Genomic DNA, 24073 nt, shown 5'->3' on the forward strand with positions numbered 1-24073 from the left:
TGATGTAATGACCAACTTGCCTGTAAAGCCACTGTTTAGAATCACGTCATTTAGTAGTAATTGTGTCACCCTCTCCTTTCTTACCCTACTTTCTCATTGTGTTGCCTTCAGTATCATCAGAAATGTCACTCAATCTCGTCCCTGTAGCATCCAGTAACGTGGCAGCCTTCTAAAGAGGGTGATCATCTGATTGGACGCATCACGTTAAGCAAGAGAGCAGCCATGCCTCGAGAAGCTGGGTCCCTCCTTGGCCTAAAAGTAAGCACAGCAACAGTATGTGACCACACTGGCCGCTTATGTTGACAACACATCTATGTCCAGCAACTTGTCATCTGCAGTTTGAGAGAGAAGGGGCGCCACTCATTTATGCAACAACAGTTCAATAGAGCTGTAAACAATAACGATAATGGGTGGCACTACAAGGAGTTACTCCTCATTTGGACATTCTTCCATTGTTCTTATGTAAGGAATGCACTTCACACTGTAGGAATTTAGCCACGCATCTTATGAAAGAACAACTGTTAAACAACTTCACGTCAAGTTGACGTCATCATCTGAAGGACAAACACGCAATTTCCGAACACAGAATTAATCCTAAACCAAAAATACACCAACACCATAAAACGCATGCAATGGGGAAATGCTGCAAATTAGAAATTGCTGCAACTTTGCAGAACAAGAAGGACGTTAGCCAGGCTACCAGACCTGAGGGATAACCGTCTTTAATGACTTACACTAATATGCAACATTTAACAATTAACTGATTTTTAAGACACAAAGTACAATGTACCTTTTCATTCCACCAACTTTCTTCCTCCATTCTTCTGCCTTCCTCACGTGTGCAGGTTATAGGTGGGAAGATGACGGAGACAGGAAGGCTTGGGGCCTTTATCACCAAAGTCAAGAAAGGAAGCCTGGCAGATGTCGTGGGGCATTTAAGAGCAGGTCAGCGGGTGTCCATATTTCACATACAGCTCAGGCCTCTCACTTGGTCAAATGTCACCTCACGTGAAATTAAAAATATGTTGAATATTTGTTGATCTCTAATGTGTATTTAATATTTATTTTATGAAGTAAATGACAAAAAAATGTCATCAGATGAATCACCTTTTTCAACTATGTCTGAAATATGTCCATTTTTATGAGATTTGATTAAAAGAAATGACAGGACAGGAGTGTATTGTATTATATTCTTATGATTATTATTATTATTATGTACCTTGCTGTGAGAATGTAGTGAAAAGACGAGATGTTTGTGAGTTGGAGATATGTGGAATATATGCTGCTGGAATTGCAGTGCTGGTCATGTGTTCAGGTCAGAATAAAGTTCCATAAGAGCGTCAGACTCTACACTGTGCCTCCGTCTGCCGTCATAGCAGAGAGCTGTGAGGTTAAGCTAGCTATTTTAAAGTCATTAATGAAATAAATGAGTTCTTTTTGACATCCCTAAACAATCCCGGTCAAATAAAATGACAAACCAAAAACAATGACTATAATATTCACACTTCCACTTTTGGGGAAATCAATGTTTTGCTGCCATCTTTGCTCCAGGTGATGAGGTGTTGCAGTGGAACGGGAAGTCGTTGCCAGGGGCAACCAAGAAGGAGGTGTACAACATCATCCTTGAATCCAAGGCGGAGCCTCAAGTGGAACTGGTAGTCTCCAGACCCATAGGGTAAGATTGGCTTCATTCACGTGTAAGAATGATCCCAAGTGTCCAATTTCTTTTCTGACAGACCCTTTTAATTTCTCCTTCCTTTATTTAAAAGCTCCATTCACCGAATTATGTCCAAAAACCTCTTGAGAAAAGTATATAAAGCATATCAGTAAGTAGTATCAATTTAATTGGTGGAACCCCTCCCCCACAACTTCCCTCCGATCCTCCATATAAGATCCCCTTTTTCATTGTGATCCCTTTGCTACCCACCCCCTTCGATGCACATACATACAGTAGCATACATGATGTATATTCTTCTCAGGGCTTCTTCTGAGTACTCCATCTTCACAAGATGAATAGATCACACAAGTTCGGGAAAATCAAGGAGTTCTGTACTCTTTTTTTTTTTTTTTACAGGGACATCCCAAGAATCCCAGAGTCATCTCACCCTCCTCTAGAATCAAGTAAGTATCTTTTGCTACGTACTCAACAGCTTTTTGCCAGAAGCTTCCTGAAGAAAACTCGGTGTTGTGTTGTGTTTTCTCCATCCATGGTTCATTCATTGACTGTTGTCCTGCTGGCCCTCAGCGGGTTCCAGTTCCTTCGAGTCACAGAAAATGGACCGGCCCTCGATATCAGTGATGTCCCCAACAAGTCCAGGAACCCTCAGAGACCTTCCTCTGGAGCTGCGTGGACAGCTCTCTGTGAGTACTTAAAAAGGGCATAAGCCCACTGATACATCACCGAAATGGCTTTACAGTCGCTACAGTTTTTATCATGCGTACGTAAATGAGGTACGTTGTATTATTGTTCCGTACAGTCAGAGGTTAACTGCCTTACAGGTGAAGCTGTGGTATGACAAAGTAGGTCATCAACTTATCGTCAACGTCCTTCAAGCCATAGACCTGCCAGCCCGACCAGATGGACGACCCAGGAACCCATATGTCAAAATGTACTTCCTTCCTGACAGAAGGTAGCTAAAGTCAGTTTTGCTTCTGCACCATCAATTCATAACACAAGTGGTCTCCAGGCACTTTACACATTGAGCAGGAAAGAAAGCACAAGTGAACCCCGCGTTAGCAAGCTCATGGTGAAAAGTGCCATGAAAAACTTTTGGAAAAACCTGCAAAGTCGCGCCTCAGTGGTACAGCATATGCGGCGTGTTCAGCATCAGACGACCTTGCGTCGATTTGTTCATTTTTGATGATTTTCACTCAGCTTTCTTGTTGGTGTCACGATGCATTGCACAGTTGTATTGTTAGTCTGTGTTTTGGTCCGTAGTCGGCATTCACACTTGTCTCTCTCAGGACCAGAGTCTGCTGCCAGGTGGCCCAAGACCCAACTCTCAGGCGGTCTCGTTGCCCCTAGTTTGTCCAGGCCTTTTCGTCCTGGACTGCGTTCTCGTGCTGGGAAACTTGATTTCTATTTCTGACTCGGGTTCTGATGAGTCACTCACTGAAGGTCCTCGAGCCACTTGAGTCACTCGTATGCGCAGACAAGTTGCACCCATAAGTCAGTGAAACTCGAGTCTTTGTCGAGTAATCATGAGTCTGAGAAACTCGAGGTTTTGCCAGCTTTTGAGTCTGTGAAACTCGTGTCTTTGTCACAATGTGCATGCGCAACAAGCCCCTATTTTGTCTGGTCCTTTTGGTCCTGGACTGCGTTCTAGGGATGGGAAACTCAATTTCTATTGCTGACTCGAGTCACTCGCTGAAGTGTATCAGGTATTCGATTCACTTGAGTCACTCGTCACAACGTGCATGCACAGAAACAAGCACATGTGCAACAAGTTGCACCTGAAAGTGACTGAAACTTGAGTCTTTGTCAAGTACCGACTAGTCAGAGAAACTTGAGTTTTTGTCAACCTATGAATCTCTGAAACTCGAGTCTTTGTCAAGCACCCATGTGTGAGCGAAACTTGAGTTTTTGTCAACCCATGAGTCAGTGAAACTTGTCAAGTACCCATGAGTCACTGAAAAATGCGTCTTTATTGAGCACCTGTGAGTCAGTGAAACTTGAGTCTTGATCAACCCGTGAGGTTGTGTAACTCAAGTCTTCATCAAGTACCTGTGGGTCAATGAAACCCGAGTCTTTGTTGAGCACACGAGTCAGTTCAAATTGAGTCGTCGTCAACCTGTGAGCCAGTGAAACTCGAGTCTTCATCGAGCACCTGTGACACTCGCGAGTTGAGCAAGCGAATTGTTCGTCTTGCTGAGTCTGCCATGCAGCTCGGACAAGAAGGGGAAAGAAGAGCTGATTTTCGGCAAGGAGCAGGTCTGTTGCGTCTCACTCGAGGCTAATACATTTATACAAGCGCAGTTGCATGTTAACTGGTTTCCGTTTTAGTTTAGCTAGCGGTAGCATGGATGAGTAAATGGACAAATTACCAGAGATGAGTAACCGTGAGTATGGATCATGTGTTGTACTACTTTACATTACACAGCTTTTTTATAAATGTGGATGTCATAAGAACTTCAAATATGCATCCAGTAGGTAACATCAGTTCCTCTCTTCCAGCGATAAGAGTAAACGTCGTACTAAAACGGTGAAGAAGAGCGCTGAGCCCAAGTGGAATCAGACCTTCATATACTCACATGTTCACCGACGTGACTTCCGGGAGCGCATGCTCGAGATCACCGTCTGGGACCAACCCAGAGTCCAGGAAGAGGAAAGTGAATTCATGGGAGAGGTAGGTTTGAGATTTAGGCCGAAGGTTACAGCTTGAAAAAAGGCTTTCAAGGAAGGGTTCCCAAAAAAGCGCAACCTTTCCCATCTCCTCAATCCTTATTAGTAACAGTTCAGAAGAGGAACGGTTGCCCATAGTAGTAGCAGTTGTTGCCTTTTGTGTTTTTACGTACCTGTTACATTGCTGGAATTTTTGTGTTGACACCGTGATTGCAGTTAGTGTTCTATTTAGTGACGCCCCCCCGTTCATGTCATTGTGTGACAGGCTTCCACTGACATCCCCGTGTTCCTTGTGTTCTCTCAGATCCTGATAGAGTTGGAAACCGCGTTGCTGGATGACATTCCTCATTGGTACAAACTCCAGACACACGACGTGTCCTCTATCCCTTTGCCGCAGCCTTCTCCGTATCTCCCACGCAGACATGTCCACGGAGACAGCCCCAGCAAGAAACTACAGAGTACGTCTTTTTACACGTTGTGTTGGCTTGAGAGGCGGTTCTAACTCTTTGTACGTAGCGTTGATGTTTTGGTGTTCAAGATTCAGAAGGTCCCAATTTGATCCTCTTGTGTATGTGTGCGTGAGTGCAGGGTCTCATCGCATCATTGATACAGAGTTTGATGATGGTTTGATGATAATGACTAAAGGTGGGTAGGGGGCATGGTTAATACGTTGCCTTGTAGCAGCCTTCGGGCATCCAGCACTGGGTGAGAGGGCATCTTCTGGCCCCTAGACTTCTGAAGTCCAACAGCTTGCACCCAAATGTCACGAATAAGTCATTTTAATGCTATTGGACTTCAGATGTGGAATTGTAATACTGTAGTTTTGGCATACTGCACCGCAGGGGCTGCAGTCAAAGTTCTCCTCCTCTGCTGGCCATAGATACATTTGTCACGTTGAGTGCATGTGGGACTGTAGCTTTAGTACTTCAATGCCATTCCACTCAGTCCTCAGCCATTGTTCTGCATGAAATGGTTCTCCTTAGTCCAACATCACCATTCATGTGCAGAAACGGCTAACTTAAATCAATACAACTGCTTTGTTGTTTGACTGTTTCTGCTGTGACCTGATTAGCTGTCATGTTTACCTGCATGTGCACACACGTGTAGTACACTTTGGTATAGATCATTTGGATATGTGGTTGCTCCTGATCCATACAGTTTCCTCAGAATGAAAGCTGCACAAGCAGATGGCGCTGTTCTATTTATTCCAGATGTATTTTCCTTCATACATTCACCTCGTCATGCTGAATACATCATCATGGATTTGCAATAAGAATATAAATCTGCTGTGTCATATATTCTTAAGTACTCTATGATATACCGTACCTTCTGGACGACAAGTCGCATCAGTCAAAAATGCGACATGAAGAGGAAAAAAAACATTCTTCAGTGGCACTGGACTATAAGTGGCATTTAGTGGAATTTAGGATTTTTTTTTATTTAGGAGTGTCATGGCGTCGCTCCTAACAACATTAAATTCACAAGAGAAGAAGACAAAGCCAGAGGGTTGTGGCAATGTTTACACCAACCAGGATACAAACTAAAGTCATGTTTTTGAAGTAGAGTATACGGATGCAATAAAGCCTTACCTGTTTAATACATGGCACCATGTTCTCGATGAAGACACATTTAATATGTGACAGGACGCCAGGACGCATCCCGGTGTGCATAAACGTATCAAACAGCCGTATTTTATCACCAACATTTCATTTTTGTATTCACAAATAAAGGAAAAGAGACTGAAAATAATACGTGTGCATTTAGTTAGTCAGCGGTTGACGCAGCAACTACAATCTCCAAGGTCGACATAATTAGTGTCCCAATTAAACAACGCTGGTGCATAAAACACCGCAATTCTCAGTCTACACAGGTATCATGTCGTTATAGTTGCACATTACTTACAGACACCGAGTCGGAAGCATATTGTGTAACTTTCACTGTTCAAAGTTATTAGTTCCTGCCCTAATTGGAGTATCTGAGAGTAGACTACGAGACATAACCTCAGTTCAAATTTCAGCAAATGGGTCTGACAGAACATTGCACAAACAGCTATTCAGCCTTGCTTGCTGGCTGGCCGTTTGCCTGTGGAACATCGACTGCACATGCGATGTTCTGCAAAAGAATAACACTTTAAGGGTGCAATGCACACAACGGATGTGTCTGTATCAAAGGTCACACAAGTGATCTCTGGATGTGTGTGTGTTTGGATGTGTGTAGGAGGAGAACGTAGTTCCAGGGAAAGGGAGCGAGGAAGTACGTTGGCTGTTCCTGAGCAGCAGCGTGCCATCCAGTACCGCTCTCGCTCCGTATCGCCCCACAGAGAGGACTCGTGTAGGGCGAGGTCAAGACCTGCACATGTGCCCATGCAGAGGTGAGCATCACCTTCACCACCGTTGAAAGCATAGCAGCATCAGTCTGGGTTTTGAACATTGTAGGTAATTCATCCCGTAAAATATGTATACTGTATATATATATATATATATATATATATATATATATATATATATATATATAAAACATTTAGTTTTTTTCTTTGAAAATAGGCCATTTTTCCACAGAAAACGCACGTCGTTCAGCCCAAGTCAGTAATCATTCATGAATATGTGATAATACAGGTCAAGCAAGCACACCATTTTTACAAGTTTATGTCTTTTTGTTCCACTGGTCATATTTTTTCGTGAAGCGTTGAGATTTCCTGCTTTGTTTGGTGGTTCCTGAGCACACCGCAGTTGCAAAAGTTTATTTGACTACAAAAGCACTAGCCTCAAAACTTGCAGTGAGGTGAACGCAATTGGATATATTGTCCTCAGTCTTTATTGGAATGCCAGCAGGCAAGCAGTGTGGGTTAGATGCGGCTTTCTCTAGTCTGCTAGCCAGGCGACCAGGCCAACGTCAAAAATAGATTTTTTTGGGCTTATCAATTACAATTTTTTGCCATTCGCTGGCGGTCCCTGAATGTTCTTGCTTAATTTCTTTTGCTGTAGCATTCTGACCAATTATGAAAGTGCGTTCTGTTTAATGATTGCATGATTCCCCATCAGGTTTGGAAAGAATATCTTTGCATCAACTTTTCTAGGACTCTTTTTACATTTTTATCACCGTTCCATACCTTTTCTAAAAAATTTTTTAAAAAATCACCAAAGCTAGCAGCTGATATAAAACAAAGACCTGCATATGCAACAAGCGTGTTACGAGATCTCGTGAAACGTGACGATATTTCTCACTCAGAGAAAAGCTGTCTCACGGGTGAAGCTCATCCAGACGGCTATCAGACTGTGAACTGTGGCATCGCTACAGTGAATGATCATACGTGTAATATGGACGGGGCATCGCGTGAAGCAGGATTGGAACAGCACTGAAGTGCTTTGTACACACTATAAACCTTGCAATTCAACCTACCTTGTTGTTCCCAGTGTCACTCATCACTCAGCGGGTGCTTTTTTTCACTGGAGTTCAATCTTCGTTTGGGCCGAGGATGGTCCCGTGTCTTGACGGATAGCCAGTCGGATCCTTCGGCATTTTCACATGACATTTTTTTGGGTCTACCACTTGACTTTTTGTTCCATAACCCTCAGGATCTTTGGAGAAGTTTTAAAATGTCTGTGTTACTGCGTCCAACCTAAGCAGCCACGGCGCGCTGCGAGAGGCCTTGCTTATGCAGCTCCACAATCCGACCGCGTTCCAAGAGAGAAAGCTTTTTTGCCTTTGCCATCAAGAGATCATGACAGTGTGAATGCCTGAGAGAAAAGGACATTGGGCCTCATTCACGAAACGTTCTTACGCACAAATGTGTTCTTAAAGCCTTCTTACGAAGATTTTTGGCATTCATGAAACGTGTTCTCAACTCAGAGTTCTTAGATCTAAGAACAAATTCTACGAACGCTCAGGAGGACTCTTACGCACAAGCAAAGCTTGCACTTTCAATGCGCAATCGCCCTCATGATGGATTTTGCAACCTGATCCCAAAAAATGTAGTGCAAATAAAATATCCCAACAATTATTTATCATCAAAACAACTAAAATATACTCCATGGATAAATATACATATATTCAAATCCCAATTCATCAAAAAAAGGCTGGCTGGACGTGCGCTGCGCAGAGAGAGAATGTAAAGGGACCATTAGATTTATTTGCTGAAAGCCACCAATATTTGATGTCCCGCTTCAGGCTTCAGGCTTCCCTCTCTGTTCTTGCAGGTGTGCAGGATCATCACAATAACATCGCAATGAAACGTGGTGTGTCTATTGCGCACGTAGCACACCCAGATAACGACATGCGCCCCCAGCCGCGTCTTGAGCCAGAGCACGGGGCTGCTGTATTAATTAGGCAGCGTCTAATCAAATGTAACCACAGAAAAAATACATTGTCACACACAAACTATGTATTTTGACTTTATTTTTCCATCATGATTGTGTAAATATTTTCTAGAGTTTCCGAAATGGTTTGGTTTCTGATTGATGGCCCACCTCCCGTTTCCTCCAGATCCCTCCGGTGCAGTCCAATCTTTTTTTTTTTAGTCTATTTTAAGTCAAAACACTTCTTTTTAACCTCTGCGGTGGCGCGTTTCTCCGTGGAAACGGCATTTATGTTTCCTGCAATGGTGCTCCATGCCGACTCTTTTTGGATGGCCTGATGACCGGTGGATACACGTGAAAATAAGGTGGTCTTGTGTTCGCTCACTCCTTGTAAAAGCACCTCTATTTCAGTACAATTGAAGTTTTTCTTTCGTTTGTTGTCCAGCTGCTTCTCAGTCTTGCCGCCTTGCGCGTTGCCATCTCCGCCTCCAGCTGCCTGTTGCGCACGGCACATTTTTTACCTTGTATGGGAAATAATAGGCGGTGACCTATGCAAATTAGGGCTCACATGCACGGGCATCGCAGTTGGCATTCATCAACCTAAGAACACCGGTGCGAACGATTATCCCTACTTAAGAACGTGTCGTGAATGCGGCGCAGTTTCCAAGCCACGCCTTCTTAAGTACACTTCTTAAGAAGACTTTTAAGAAGATTTTCGTGAATGAGGCCCATTGAATCCACATTTTTAAAGGCTGTGGTCTTAAACTTTTGATCAGCTAATGAAAACACTATTTCACTTCAAGGCTTGTTTGCAATAACTTGCTTACTCAAAGTTTTTTTTTGCCTCCCTTGCATTTCTTCTTTTGCATTTTGAAGCTCTACTTGGAACCTCCTTAAGATCCAACAGTGCAAAATGTACATTCTTGCACTGATTCAACTGGTCTTAAAATTTTAATCAGGAGTAGACTTGAAGAAAGGATAATCCGTATGGATGTTTTGTTCAGGGCCGCCTAGAAGATTGCGAAAGTGTTTAATCTAGCAGCCTTGTCGTTCCTGGGGAGTATTTCCTTATATACGGTTGACTGGAGAAGATTTGTGACCTGTAATTTCTCTCAGGACCCTCCAAGCGTCAGCATGCTTGTTTTCTTGGTGTAACTCATTAAGCTCAGCGGTCCTAGCCTTCCCTCTGGTTTCTAGGGCATCAGTTATGTTTGATCATACGCAGCTTTTGCTGATTCAAGTCATCTAAGAGTTTTCCTGGGAGGTCTTCGCTGCTTCGCTGAAACCTTCTTCAAGGTTCCTCTGGTTCTCTCTCTAGATGCTACTGTGTCAATATTCCTCTTACTTTTCTCCGGGATCATGACAAGAGCAGTCTCTTGATTGACGGTGATCAAAACATTGTACAGTGCAGATGTGCTGCTTTTCCGATGAATCTGTTGTGGACCGTTACAGTGACTTGATCACAAAGGTGTGTATCTCTCTTAATGCTTTCCCAGTCAGTGCCCCTCGCAGGGTTGATAGGAGGGGCTTTACTCTTACAGTAATTCATCTGGCATTCACATGCTTTATGCTCAGGACTTTCTAACCTCTCTTGAGAATGCTTCTGCCAAACTCAATACCAAGAAAACAGAATACATGACAATAAATGGGGAAGCTGAGCATCTACCAATCCTCACCAATGAGCAAAATGATGTCAATGACTTTCAGTATCAAGGCTCTTATGTGGCTGACTCCATGAAGGACCTCATGACTCGCAAAGCACAAGCTTGGAATGCTTGTAACAGGCTGCATCCCATGTGGCAGTCACATTTCAAGGGCCACACAACTTGCCTTTTTTAGAGCTTGTGTTGAAAGCATGCTCTTAAATGGATCCCAGACATGGACCATGAAAACCGGCTTGATGGCACTTACACCCGGCTTCTTTTGAGAGTTGGAGAGCGTATAAAACGAACGAGGAGCTCGATGGAGATGTTCCACCCATTTCTCCAATTGTAGCTTGTCGTATAACACGATTTGCTGGTCGCTGCTGATGTAATTCCCTTTAGACTACCCTGCCCACCCAGAGGAAGAAGACCTCTGAATTATACTGATTGTATTGCCTGAAATATAGGGCATGAATTAGCCGACATGCAAACACCGATGACGGATAGAAGTTTTTGGGAAGGCATTGTGTACTCAATCTCGGATGTGTCCGAGTAGAAGTAGTAGTAGAAGGTTCCGCAGTAGGATCCAGACCCGATAAGTACATTTCCTCAGAGTAGGATTCCTTATTTAAAAATGGAATATTTTGGTAGTTAGAGCATAGAAAACCTGTTTACGACCTTCTTAATACGTTTTTTAACATGATTAGAGCCCTCTAGAAATAACACCACTATAGTCACCTTTAAACTCGTATTAACCAATATAGTACACATGATCAGAGAAAATAAGACACAAGGCATGAATAAAACATAATATACACTCAGATGATGGCATTGGGAGAGTTCCTTGTTGTTCCTATTTTTACTTCAGGATTCTGTACAGTACTTCCTGCCAGAGCTATTATAGTCTTCCAAATGCCTTATATTTGTATTTTACTTCATTTAGCCAACTCTGTGCTTGAAAATGCTCAAGTTAGGCAAAAAATACTTAATCTTTCTGTAAATAAGCGTGTTTTTTGACTACCAATAGGCCTTCTTTAACCACGAAACAGCACGACTTATTGATTAATACAGTCTATTCTTCATATAAATAACCAATTCGACAAGACTGACAGATTTTCATTCTTTCTGACTGCAAATCGTGTTGGGCGGACGATAATTCAGTATTTTTAATACCAGGAGCCTGGATGAGATCCACCAGAACCGGCACCACTCCCCGTCCCCATCCCACTACCATGACCCTCATTTGGAGCACCAACGCTCGGGTGACTCGGACTACGAGTACTCTGAAGACAGGTAACCCTGAGTATGGCGACCCGGTGACTACACTGTACTAGTCACGTCATGATAATATGGATTAGACGACTGTTATTTGTGTTTGGTTCCGAAAAACCAGAACACGATATTTGATGTGGATATTCATCTCTGAAAAAAAGACGATGTGTACTGCAGAATGTGACTTTACATAACGTGTACTAATACTACTAACAGTGTGAAACTCGTGATGCATTTTGATGTCAGTCTACTCGATCCTGTTGATTGAAGACTTGACTTAATTCTGTTATGTCAGAATTATTTCTGTCATAGTTTTTGGCGTTCATAAAATCCCATGCCTTTCTGAGTTGCCATCCTCTTCTGTTGTGTTTCCTCGGGTGCTTTTTCATTTGTTCACCCATCGTCATGGCACTGACAGTGAGGTCCTGGAGATGCACAGGTCAATCCAAGGCGGGAGTGCAGAGTGCCTACACACAAACAGGTAAAAAAAAAGAGACCCAAATCACCATCCTGTTGTTATTATTATTTGGATGTATGCGTCATTTTATAATCATTTTCATCCTCGATATATTCTAACAGCAACATTTAACCCTCTCACTGTTGGAACTGTTGATGCAGAAAGTATGTGTGGATTATTTGGGATGTGCTGCGAGTGTCATTACCACCAAATATTGCAGTCACAGCGGCAATAAGAGACACACAAAAGCAGAAACAAACACACTCGTCACCACCGTGCTGTGCAAGTTGTTCTTAAAGAAGCATTCATTTGATTTGTGTTTGTGTTTTATCTTGTCACTCACCGCAGTTGTGTACTTTCTTTGTCTTCATGTGCATGATCTCCGCTCATACAACCAGGGGCGCATGTAGACATAGCGACACACTCCCCCCCAAAATGCCCCTGTTAGTCAATGGTATCCATAAAGACATGTACAGGTAAGCGGAAGGGTAGTTCTACTTCCCCGTTTCCTTTCCTGTCCACTTTTGTTCCTATCTGTGCGCTTGGTGAGCCTTTTTGTTACTGCAGCAACACATGAAACACCCATTGTCTGCCAGCCTGCTCGCGCTTGTGCCAGCTTGCTTTGCCGTGGTGTTGCATTGACAAATACGATGCTTCTGTGGTCCTTCCCTGTGTGTGTGTGCTGTGTGTGCTCCCCATCTGACCCGGTGTTTGTAGAATGTAAGGCCCAAGGGGCGGTATTTTAACGTGGTAACATCAATTCTCAGTAGTTTGCAACATAAACCATAATTTGGTTGTTATACAAGCATACCTCTGTGAAGGGAGATTTGTTGATCAGCAACAACTGGGGTATAACTAGAATTATATAACAATAAATGTGATAACTAATTGTCAAGTATGTGATGTCAAATCATTATTAATTTAAATAAAAGTATTCATTTTTATTGATTTTATAAATTATAATAAAATATAGAAGGTATTTGAAATAATCAATAAATAATAAGATATAAATTATGTAACAATTATAATACAATAAATTACTAATCATAACATTTAATTAAATAAACTAGAAATAACAATAATCAAATTAGAGGAGGCAATTTCAAATGTAGAATGAATGTTGACGTATGCTGAAAATGCGTTTAAATCTGTTCACAGACTGAGGATCGTACCAGCAACCATTCTACCACCTGACACATCATGACAGAACAAGCAGATTGTTACATGCGATGTTCAATTAACGGCATTGAAATACATTTTCAATGGGAAAAATGTCACAGGAAATAGTGAATTATGGAAAATGTGGGCTTTTTTAAGAAGAGTCCTGATAGATAGCCCACATGCCATGAATGAGCGGACTAAAAACGTGAGAATTTTAAATGTTGCAAAGTAAAATGCAGACTGAATGTTGAAATGTTGAGGACGGAACCAGCAACCTCCGGGTTGGAAATCAACCACTTTACCACCTGACCCATGTCACCGTATAGAAAAAGCAAAATGTTTCAGTCATGTAAAATGATTTTCCACCAGTAGGGTGCGCCGAATATATCGCCCGCTCATTTTCAATGGAAAAAATTGTCACAGAAAATATGAAATTACAGTAAATTTAGGAATTGTTTTAAAAGACCTGATAGATGTCCAGCATGTCCCGAATGAGCTGTATAGGTAGGCTATATCTAATATATATTATATAATATCATATAAGGTATAACTGGGACTTTCTGTCTGGACACTTTAGTGTTTGCTTGGTATTTTAAGAAGTGGTGTGGAGACAAGATGCCATGAAATAAAATGTAAAACCACCTCAGAGCCAGATCACGTATCCCATGTTTCATCGTCTCACATGCTAGTTCCAAGTGCAGTTTGATGTTATGTAGGACACCAACAGAACCTGACGGAGGCTTATTTTTGCATCGTAACACCATTCCCCAGCGGTCCTCATTAATGAGACCACTGCATCGCGTAGTTATCGCTATCTATTTCGTAGGAGCACACATGTCCACATGTTCATGGGGGTTCCTTCGTGGTGGTTGCGACGCTCCAACGGCTTAGACTGAACATGCGGCCGGTGACCACCGGCATTTCTCCACTTTCTCAGCATTTTATGATGTCACTTTCACTTTCACTTTCTTTGACGCACCGCCATCAGAAGCGTCTGCCTCAGTGGAGGTTAAAGCTAAAATGTTTCTTAAGAAGAACAAAAGTAGCGTTGTTCCACTTCAGCCTGCGTGTTGTCTCATGACTGCTTCTCTTTTTCTTTGTGGACAGTCTTCATAATTTTCGTGAGTGCGTCAAACGTCAGGACAGCCTGTATAAATCAGGTTATATTTTTAATAATTAGTTAAAATCTTACATCTGTACAGGAATGTTTTTAGTTGTCAGGAAAATATAGTTATCAGATGTTTTGTGTCCATTATTGCATTTGATTTGACAAATGCTAGTTGTAATTATTCACCAACATACGTATTAGGTAAGATGGCGTCAGTGTCCAACTCGCTTGCTGTGATTATCTGCTCCAGGCCAGAGGCCTCTTGTCTCCAAAACAAGCCCTCCACATTCTTATCACCTGATTCAAATATCCTTGAGTATCGAGGCATGTGACTCAGCCTATATCATCTGTCCCTCGCGGGAAGAGAGGAGAGGTGTCCTACGTTAGCTAACATTTTAGCATGACTAGTCAGACATTTCTCTCGAAGCCGTCTGTTCAGGCTGTATCGATTCGTCTCCTTGTTGTATTCAATTCTTAAACTTGCCTCGCTCTCCTCGATGTTGGAGCCAGCAGCAGAGTTTGGTTTTGGAATGGTAGCCCAACTTCTTAGTAACTTGTCTCCAACGGCATTAAAAGAATGCATATAAATGCGTTCTAAGTTGTATTTACTGTAAGATGTCATCGCTTCAGACAGAACTGCATCAGCAAGTTTATCTGATGAGCTCTAATCCAATTGTTGGCTGTTCCATACATTTCATGGCTGCAGATTGTTTTCCCAGCACGTGCTGACTCAGCGGCTTTAGATCTTTTGATTGTGTTATGTAATCAGCATTACGTGCATATGGTCAATCTGTGCAAGTATATGCAACTCTTATGTAATGACTTGGGGGGGGGGGGGGGGGGGGTTGGGGTGAAAAAGTGCCCAATAATGTGAATGGTGCTCAAAGCTGTGTGGGTCCCTTCATTTCTTTGCTTTCTGCTCGTATGTGTTCAGCGCATGAGTCATTTTGTCTTTCCTTGCCTTTCTTTGTACATGTGTGGTGCACAGCTCCACCCTCCCTGCATGCCTAAAGAGCAGGCTGCCCCAAAGGCACGAGGGGGGCAACAACACGCATCGTAACGTCTTTGCACACCGTGTGCTCAGGTTCACTGACGAGGTCAGAGTTAGGTAAGAACTCACACTCCCTCTCTTCGAACCCCCCCCCCCCCCCCCCCCCCAACATGTCCTTCCTTCCTTTTGCGGGCGGCGACTCACAGAAGCTTAAGCCTGTGCTGGCAAATGGAGAGCATTAAACAAGTCCTCAAATCTTAAGCCCTTGTCATCATCCACGATGTGCAACGTCATGCGACGCTGCCGAGCCAACCATCTGTTGAGGAAAACTGCTGTCCCTGTGCAGCATCACATGACGGGAAACAAAGCGTTGGAGAGTCACGTGAACGGTGGCTTCTGTCCTCTTCCCCCTCTCACATGCACACTTAGGCCCGGTTCCCATGGCAACTCACCAGCCTCCCATCTGAGTGTGTATGGCCGTGAGGGATGAATGGCTGTGATAAACGGAGAGTACATCTTACTGCACTGTCTGATTCTCTCTTTGTCTCCTGCTGATCCTCTTTCCCTCCTGATCCTTGCATTACCTGCATGATGTGTTTCCTTTCCAATCCCACGCTCATTTTTCACCGTATTTCCAATCACGTCCATGCCTCTCCTCTGTCCCCATGCCGACTTCTTCCTCACATCTCTCTGCTGCTACGTCACGGCGGTGCAGCGACCTGCAGCCATCGTTGGACAGAGTGAGGAGTGCCAGCACGACATGTCTCCGACCAGACAACTTTCAGTCGTCAGACAGAGACAGGTATCGAAGAATATCCACATCGGCACGCCGGCTGAACCGCATTCGCGCATTTTAAAAAATCTGCATGACATTTTTACAGTCATCCATTTGTCCTGCCACCAGTTCTTGTCTTGTACAAGCCGCACGTAATTTGCCATCAAAAATCAGGGGCGTCAAAGTCATTTTCACTGTGGGCCACATCACAGTTACGCTGATCCAGGGCATTGGATCCATCGCAACTGGACTTCATAGTGGAAGTTCATAGTCTAAGGACTAGATGGGACAACTCTAGTCTGAGGGGATGGTGCAAGATCCAAGTATCCGGTCGCTAAGGCCGAGGTACGCCCCAACCAGGTCTGGTTTCATGCTTTTGTGGTACAAAACGACATTCATAAGAAACCGTGGAAACTCCAAATCTCCAGTACAAATTCATTCATTCGTTTTCTATGCCGCTTATCCTCAGTAGGGTCGGGGGTTATGCTGGAGCCTATCCCAGCTGACTTCTTTGGGTGAGAGGCGGGGTACACCCTGGACTGGTGTCCAACCAATGGCAGGGCACATATAGACAAACACTCACATTCATACCTATGGACCATTTAGAGGCGCCAATGAAGCTAATGTTCCTAGGTGTCAGTAATGTTCCTGTAATGTAGGTGTGATGATATGTAGTATTCTACACTGGTCACTAGGTGTCAGTAATGTTCATGTAATGTAGGTGTGATGATATGTAGTATTCTACACTGGTCACTAGGTGGCAGTAATGTTCCTGTAATGTAGGTGTGATGATATGTAGTATTCTACACTGGTCACTAGGTGGCAGTAATGTTACTGTAATGTAGGTGTGATGATATGTAGTATTCTACACTGGTCACTAGGTGTCAGTAATGTTCCTGTAATGTAGGTGTGATGATATGTAGTATTCTACACTGGTCACTAGGTGTCAGTAATGTTCCTGTAATGTAGGTGTGATGATATGTAGTATTCTACACTGGTCACTAGGTGGCAGTAATGTTACATTGATGGCACCACAGGAAGTACGGTCCAGAACGGCAAGTAAAAGCAAAAGTACAACAAGAAACTTTCCCAATGCCAAGGTGTGGGTCTATATTATGTCTTATTTGTCTGATCTCCTCTGATTTTGTCTACTATATTGCGTTATAGGAGTGTAAATGTGACTATAAGGGTGTTATTTCATGGCTCCAGGGCTCTAATAATGTTAAAAAAAACGTATTTAGAAGGTCGTAAACAGGTTTTTTATTCTCTAGGCACGAAAATATTCCATTTACGAATAGAAAGAAATAGAAATCCGGAAGGTTAGGTTCAGGGTAGGTTCTGGAACCAATGAACTGCAATAAACGGTTAAACTGTATTTCACTTTCATTTAGTTTATTGGGATTTCCAAGTCTTTGTTTTTACGCTAACATCACAAAGCTGCCTTACTAAGCCCCCAAGTGAGTTTGCATTTGGTGTTTGAGCTTGTTTACTTTGCTTTGTTGATGAATGAAAGCAACGCTACACAGTGGATGGGTTCCATGTACTCGTATACTGCAAGTGTTGCATTTAAACGGAGCCTCGTGGTTCTTGACTGTTACCCCACTCAGTAAACACCTCTCCCGCACAACTCCACATCTCCAGATGCGCCAATTCTTTGCCCTGCAAGATCCCCACAAGTCCCAGGATCTTAGTAGAACACGTGGCCCCTGAGGAAGACAGGTATCAGACCTGACCCCTTTGCTGTCCCCGTCCCTGTTTTTGACCCAACATGTTTACGCTCCCCTGTAGACGAAGCTTCATGATAGGATATCGCGGTTGTGGTGTTTTAACCCTTTTCTTGTGAGCAGAGGCTGTTTTCATCGTCCGTTCTTTTGCACCTGAGCTTTCTGCTGTGCGCTTCTTCTGAATGTGTGCCTTTTTGGCTTGAAAGCACTTGGTTGTCATTGGTGCAATGTGCAATGATGAGCTAATCCCGTTCTTCCTGTACTAAACCAGCAGAAATACCAGCAAATATTCATTCTTTAGTTTTATCATTCCTCATCGCCATATCATGTCTGCTTCTCCTCTTCTCTCTCTCTCGGCTGTCACTGGTCACCATAGCAGGCAATGTAGCGATACATCAAGTCCAAACTGTCTACAGGGCAGCAAAAAAGCCCTGGAGGGCGATAGGTAAGCGTGTTCATCCATGCACACTCACCCTTCCAAGTTCCTGTCGTCTCATGTTTGAATAACATCATTTACAGACTGAATGAGTATTGCTTTATTCTGCTTTTTGTTATCGATCACTGTTTAAAACAGGGGTGTTCAAACCGAGGACCTTCTTTCATAATCTTTGGCAATTTTATTTCCTAAAATTATAACTTTGTTCCCATATGCTTTTTCCCTATCCTGATTTTCCCAAAATTACTCAATATCCAATTATTAAAAAAAAATAACCATGCTGCTAAAATTTCTCCCTCGTAATAATATGATTTATTTTTTTGAAATCGTGACCTTTTTTGTCGTTAGGATACATCTTTTTTCTCTTAATATTTGGACTTCATTCTCATAAAATTACAGCCGTTTTTTTTTTCCATTTCTGCTGTTTTTTTTTTTAATGTTTCAACTATTTTGATTTTATTCTTGTAACTTTTTTGCCAAATTCATTTTCCAAAAATTACAACTTTATTTGTTGTTGTTACTTTTTTATTTTATATCACCAAAAAAGGTCTTTGTCTTTAACTCATTCAATACCAAAGACGCACAGTATTTATATGTTTTTATTAACCCGAAAGGTCAATCCCAAAGACGTATTTCTACGTCTTTTGTGTTTTTTTGCGCGAAAGGCAAAGAGAGGCGATGATGCAACTGCACACTAAAATATGTCACTTTTAGAGCGGTTTTAAGCCATTAAACCAGCCACAAGGTGGAAGAAGTGCATTTGATAAGAGCTCGGCATGGATCATTTTGCCTGTACAAACACACTCGACAGCAAGGGGGAAGTGGAAGAGCACGGTGGAGTGCAGCGTGTAGAATGTTAGGCTTTGCGGGGACATTTTAATGTTAGTGGTGTCATATTTGGACATAAATAGTTATTTTGATGTAAAACAACCTTTTTTTGTGTGTGTATAGCTGTTTAGATATTTGAGTGGTCACTAAAGCAAAAACAATTGTGTCAAAGTGAAATGAGTTGGTTTTCTCCCTTTTCTAGTCGGGAGCTGACGTGTTTGTGAAACTTACTGATGTTCTACTTCCCATTAGTAACGAACAGAAACAAACGTTTTTTCTGGTGAAAGATGAGAGTGGAACCTTTCTTTTGGTAGGTTCTATGTTCATGTAGTCATGAACTACAATGAAAGATCAGCCCAAATGGTCTAAAATGGCCGCTACTGAAGGGGTCGTCTTTTGAAAAACGACTGGGATTGAATGAGTGAATATTTCATCTTTATGCAACTAAAATGACGTTGTTTTTCCTCATAATATTACAACATTATTCTCCTCAAATTACAACTTTTTGATCTTAATATTTTGACTTTATTCTTGTAAAATGACTGCTAGTTTTTTCCATATTTGTTGCTTTTTTTTTTGAAGTTTTCTTTTGAAATTCTATTTTTAGAATGTGCTGTGGGCCAATAAAAAAAACAGACGCTGCCACAAATGGCTTCTGGACCGCGCTTTGGACACCCCTGGTGTAAAACACACATTCATCAGCAACATTTATGTCGAATATTTTTCTCTATGTTTCTTTTTTAAGTTGTCATTATTCCGCAAATGGCAGTCGCATCCAGCCCACCTCTATCCTGAGGGGCAGTAGGGGAAGAGGGGGGCCACTGAGGCCATTTGGCCAGACAGCTTTGGCTGGGTCCTGTCCAGCCTCTCCACAGACAGACAGGTGCATGCTATTGTCAGCAGGAGGCCCCGACTCCCCTCTGTGGTCCTTTTACGCTGAGCGTGACTCCTTTGCATTCAACAGTATTTCCCCACCACACCACCTCCTTTTTATTGTGTCAGTCACACACACTTTGTGTAGAATTTTCAAAACGGTCCAGTCCAGTCCTATTTGTGGGTGTGACATACCAACACTCATGGATGATATACCCCCTCGGGGCCCTAAAAATGCATATTCCACCAAAAAATAATGAAACCATTCAGTCCAACTATAGAAGTGCTCTTTCATGCAGTACTTCCTCTGCTCTGCAGGGGGCAACAGCGAGGCGTACGGCGTGATGGAAATTTCGGCTCTTTTTAGAGAGCCGGTTCTTTTGGCTCGGCTCACCTAAAGGGCCGGCCCTTTCAGCTCCCGAGACACGTTCAGACAAAACAACCCAACTTTGATGCAGTCCGTCCCCCCCATCCACAGGTGGGGCTGTTCTGAATGTTGGGCTGTGACCAAGCAGGGAGGGAATAGGCAAGGCTTCTGAAAGCATTCATAGATATTTCACTGTTTGTCTTTATATAAACACTACACACTCAGTGCTGTCGTATTTCCCCTCACTTTGCTGGTCATTTGTGTCCTTTACCCAATTTTACCTGATCCTCACTTTGTTGCTTTAGTGAAAACCTGACAAACCCATTCATAGTTAGATGTACTGTATCACCCTCCCTCATCTCTTTTGTCTTTGTATGTTTCTGTCCGGCAGAACACACCCTCACGGTGGCCCCACATCCCCCACAGGGACGCCATCATCAGGTCGCAGGGCTAGGCAGCTGCCACAGCTTCCTGCTAAGAGCAGCAGCATAGAACAAGGTTGGTGCGGAACGCAAATCTCAGGATGTTCGGGGTCAAAGTGAAGTCAAAAGTCATCAATTCTGTAAATGACACATTCTGAATGGTAGCGAGCAAGCCCGCAGTACAGTACCCACATAAAGCAACAATGATATGTCACACAGTTGCTACACGTCCACAGAACAGCAAAGTCACCACTACACTGTACAATTAACAATAATATACCACAATTAGTAACATCACCAATACACTGTACAATAAACAATAATATGCCACAATTACAGTAGTAACAACAACACCAATACACTGTACAATAAACAATAATATGCCACAATTAGTAACAACAACAACACTAATACACTGTACAATAAACAATAATATACCACAATTAGTAACAACATCACCAATACACTGTACAATAAACAATAATATGCCACAATTAGTAACAACATCACCAATACACTGACAATAAACAATAATATACCACAATTAGTAACAACATCACCAATGCACTGTACAATAAACAATAATATACCACAATTATTAACAACATCACCAATACACTGTACAATAAACAATAATATGCCATAATTAGTAACAACATCACCAATACACTGACAATAAACAATAATATACCACAATTAGTAACAACATCACCAATGCACTGTACAATAAACAATAATATACCACAATTAGTAACAACATCACCAATACACTGTACAATAAACAATAATATACCACAATTAGTAATAACATCACTAATACACTGTACAATAAACAATAATATGCCACAATTAGTAACAACATCACCACCAATACACTGACAATAAACAATAATATACCACAATTAGTAACAACATCACCAATACACTGACAATAAACAATAATATGCCACAATTAGTAACAACAACATCACCAATACGCTGTACAATAAACAATAATATACCACAATTAGTAACAACATCACCAATACACTGTACAATAAACAATAATATACCACAATTAGTAACAACAACAACACTAATACACTGTACAATAAACAATAATATACCACAATTAGTAACAACATCACCAATACACTGTACAATAAACAATAATATACCACAATTAGTAACAACATCACCAATACACTGTACAATAAACAATAATATGCCACAATTAGTAACAACATCACCAATACACTGACAATAAACAATAATATACCACAATTAGTAACAACATCACCAATGCACTGTACAATAAACAATAATATACCACAATTATTAACAACATCACCAATACACTGTACAATAAACAATAATATGCCATAATTAGTAACAACATCACCAATACACTGACAATAAACAATAATATACCACAATTAGTAACAACATCACCAATGCACTGTACAATAAACAATAATATACCACAATTAGTAACAACATCACCAATACACTGTACAATAAACAATAATATACCACAATTAGTAATAACATCACTAATACACTGTACAATAAACAATAATATGCCACAATTAGTAACAACATCACCACCAATACACTGACAATAAACAATAATATACCACAATTAGTAACAACATCACCAATACACTGACAATAAACAATAATATGCCACAATTAGTAACAACAACATCACCAATACGCTGTACAATAAACAATAATATACCACAATTAGTAACAACATCACCAATACACTGTACAATAAACAATAATATACCACAATTAGTAACAACATCACCAATACACTGTACAATCAACAATTATATACCACAATTAGTAACAACATCACCAATACACTGTACAATAAACAATTATATACCACAATTAGTAACAACATCACCAATACACTGTACAATAAACAATAATATGCCACAATTAGTAACAACAACATCACCAATACAAGATTCAAGATTCAAGAGAGTTTTATTGTCATGTGCATAGTACAACAGCAGTTATACCATGCAATGAAAATCTTATTCTGTTCATTCTCCCAAGAAAAGAAAGAAAACAAATGAAAGAATAAGAACATAAGAAACATAAATACCAATAAATTAAGCAACAACAACAGAAGAGACATTAATACAAATAAATAATACAAATAAATAAATAAATTAATAAAGTGCTATGAGTGTGTGCGTGTGTTGCGTGCGGCGTGTGCGAGTGCTTCGTTGAGGAGCCTGATGGCCTGTGGGTAAAAGCTGTTTGCCAGCCTTGTGGTCCTGGACTTCAAACTCCTGTAGCGTCTGCCTGACGGTAGGAGTGTGAATAATGAGTGTTGTGGATGTGTGCTGTCCTTGATGAGGTTGTGTGTTCTGCGTAGGACTCTAGATTTATAAATGTCTTGCAGTGAGGGGAGGGCTGCCCCAACAATACGCTGTACAATAAACAATAATATACCACAATTAGTAACAACAACATCACCAATACACTGTACAATAAACAATAATATACCACAATTAGTAATAACATCACTAATACACTGTACAATAAACAATAATATACCACAATTAGTAACAACATCACCAATACACTGTACAATAAACAATAATATACCACAATTAGTAACAACATCACCAATACACTGTACAATAAACAATTATATACCACAATTAGTAACAACATCACCAATACACTGTACAATAAACAATAATATGCCACAATTAGTAACAACAACATCACCAATACGCTGTACAATAAAAAATAATATACCACAATTAGTAACAACATCACCAATACACTGACAATAAACAATAATATGCCACAATTAGTAACAACATCACCAATACACTGACAATAAACAATAATATGCCACAATTAGTAACAACATCACCAATACACTGACAATAAACAATAATATACCACAATTAGTAATAACATCACTAATACACTGTACAATAAACAATAATATACCACAATTAGTAACAACAACATCACCAATACACTGTACAATAAACAATAATATGCCACAATTAGTAACAACATCACCAATACACTATACAATAAACAATAATATGCCACAATTAGTAACAACATCACCAATACACTGTACAATAAACAATAATATACCACAATTAGTAACAACAACATCACCAATACACTGTACAATAAACAATAATATACCACAATTAGTAACAACATCACCAATACACTGTACAATAAACAATAATATGCCACAATTAGTAACAACATCACCAATACACTGTACAATAAATAATAATATACCACAATTAGTAACAACATCACCAATACACTGTACAATAAACAATAATATACCACAATTAGTAAAAACATCACCAATACACTGACAATAAACAATAATATGCCA

General features: G+C 41.1%; 1 protein-coding gene across 21 annotated transcripts in view; it reads left to right on the forward strand.

The window, feature by feature from the left end:
* The window catches only part of rims1b (regulating synaptic membrane exocytosis 1b), an 83081-nt gene that overhangs the window by 40852 nt on the left and 18156 nt on the right, over positions 1–24073 (forward strand). For 5 of the 21 annotated variants that reach the window (XM_054780273.1, XM_054780272.1, XM_054780280.1 and 2 more), the window contains 19 exons: positions 148–258; positions 846–945; positions 1552–1675; positions 1770–1826; positions 2075–2121; positions 2246–2361; positions 2500–2630; positions 4175–4346; positions 4647–4800; positions 4931–4987; positions 6560–6713; positions 11457–11573; positions 11971–12033; positions 12408–12485; positions 15267–15386; positions 15985–16071; positions 18145–18213; positions 19778–19915; positions 20664–20770. In XM_054780273.1, coding sequence (XP_054636248.1) covers positions 148–258; positions 846–945; positions 1552–1675; positions 1770–1826; positions 2075–2121; positions 2246–2361; positions 2500–2630; positions 4175–4346; positions 4647–4800; positions 4931–4987; positions 6560–6713; positions 11457–11573; positions 11971–12033; positions 12408–12485; positions 15267–15386; positions 15985–16071; positions 18145–18213; positions 19778–19915; positions 20664–20770 — 2002 coding nt within the window. Of the gene's footprint in view, positions 1–147; positions 259–845; positions 946–1551; positions 1676–1769; positions 1827–2074; positions 2122–2245; positions 2362–2499; positions 2631–4174; positions 4347–4646; positions 4801–4930; positions 4988–6559; positions 6714–11456; positions 11574–11970; positions 12034–12407; positions 12486–15266; positions 15387–15425; positions 16072–17685; positions 17764–18144; positions 18214–19777; positions 19916–20663; positions 20771–24073 lie in introns of those variants that run through there. The other 16 variants (XM_054780292.1, XM_054780274.1, XM_054780278.1 and 13 more) reach the window with 16 other exon arrangements.

The sequence above is a fragment of the Dunckerocampus dactyliophorus genome, chromosome 6 (genome assembly GCF_027744805.1).
Source record: "Dunckerocampus dactyliophorus isolate RoL2022-P2 chromosome 6, RoL_Ddac_1.1, whole genome shotgun sequence".
In the NCBI taxonomy this organism is placed as follows: domain Eukaryota; kingdom Metazoa; phylum Chordata; class Actinopteri; order Syngnathiformes; family Syngnathidae; genus Dunckerocampus; species Dunckerocampus dactyliophorus.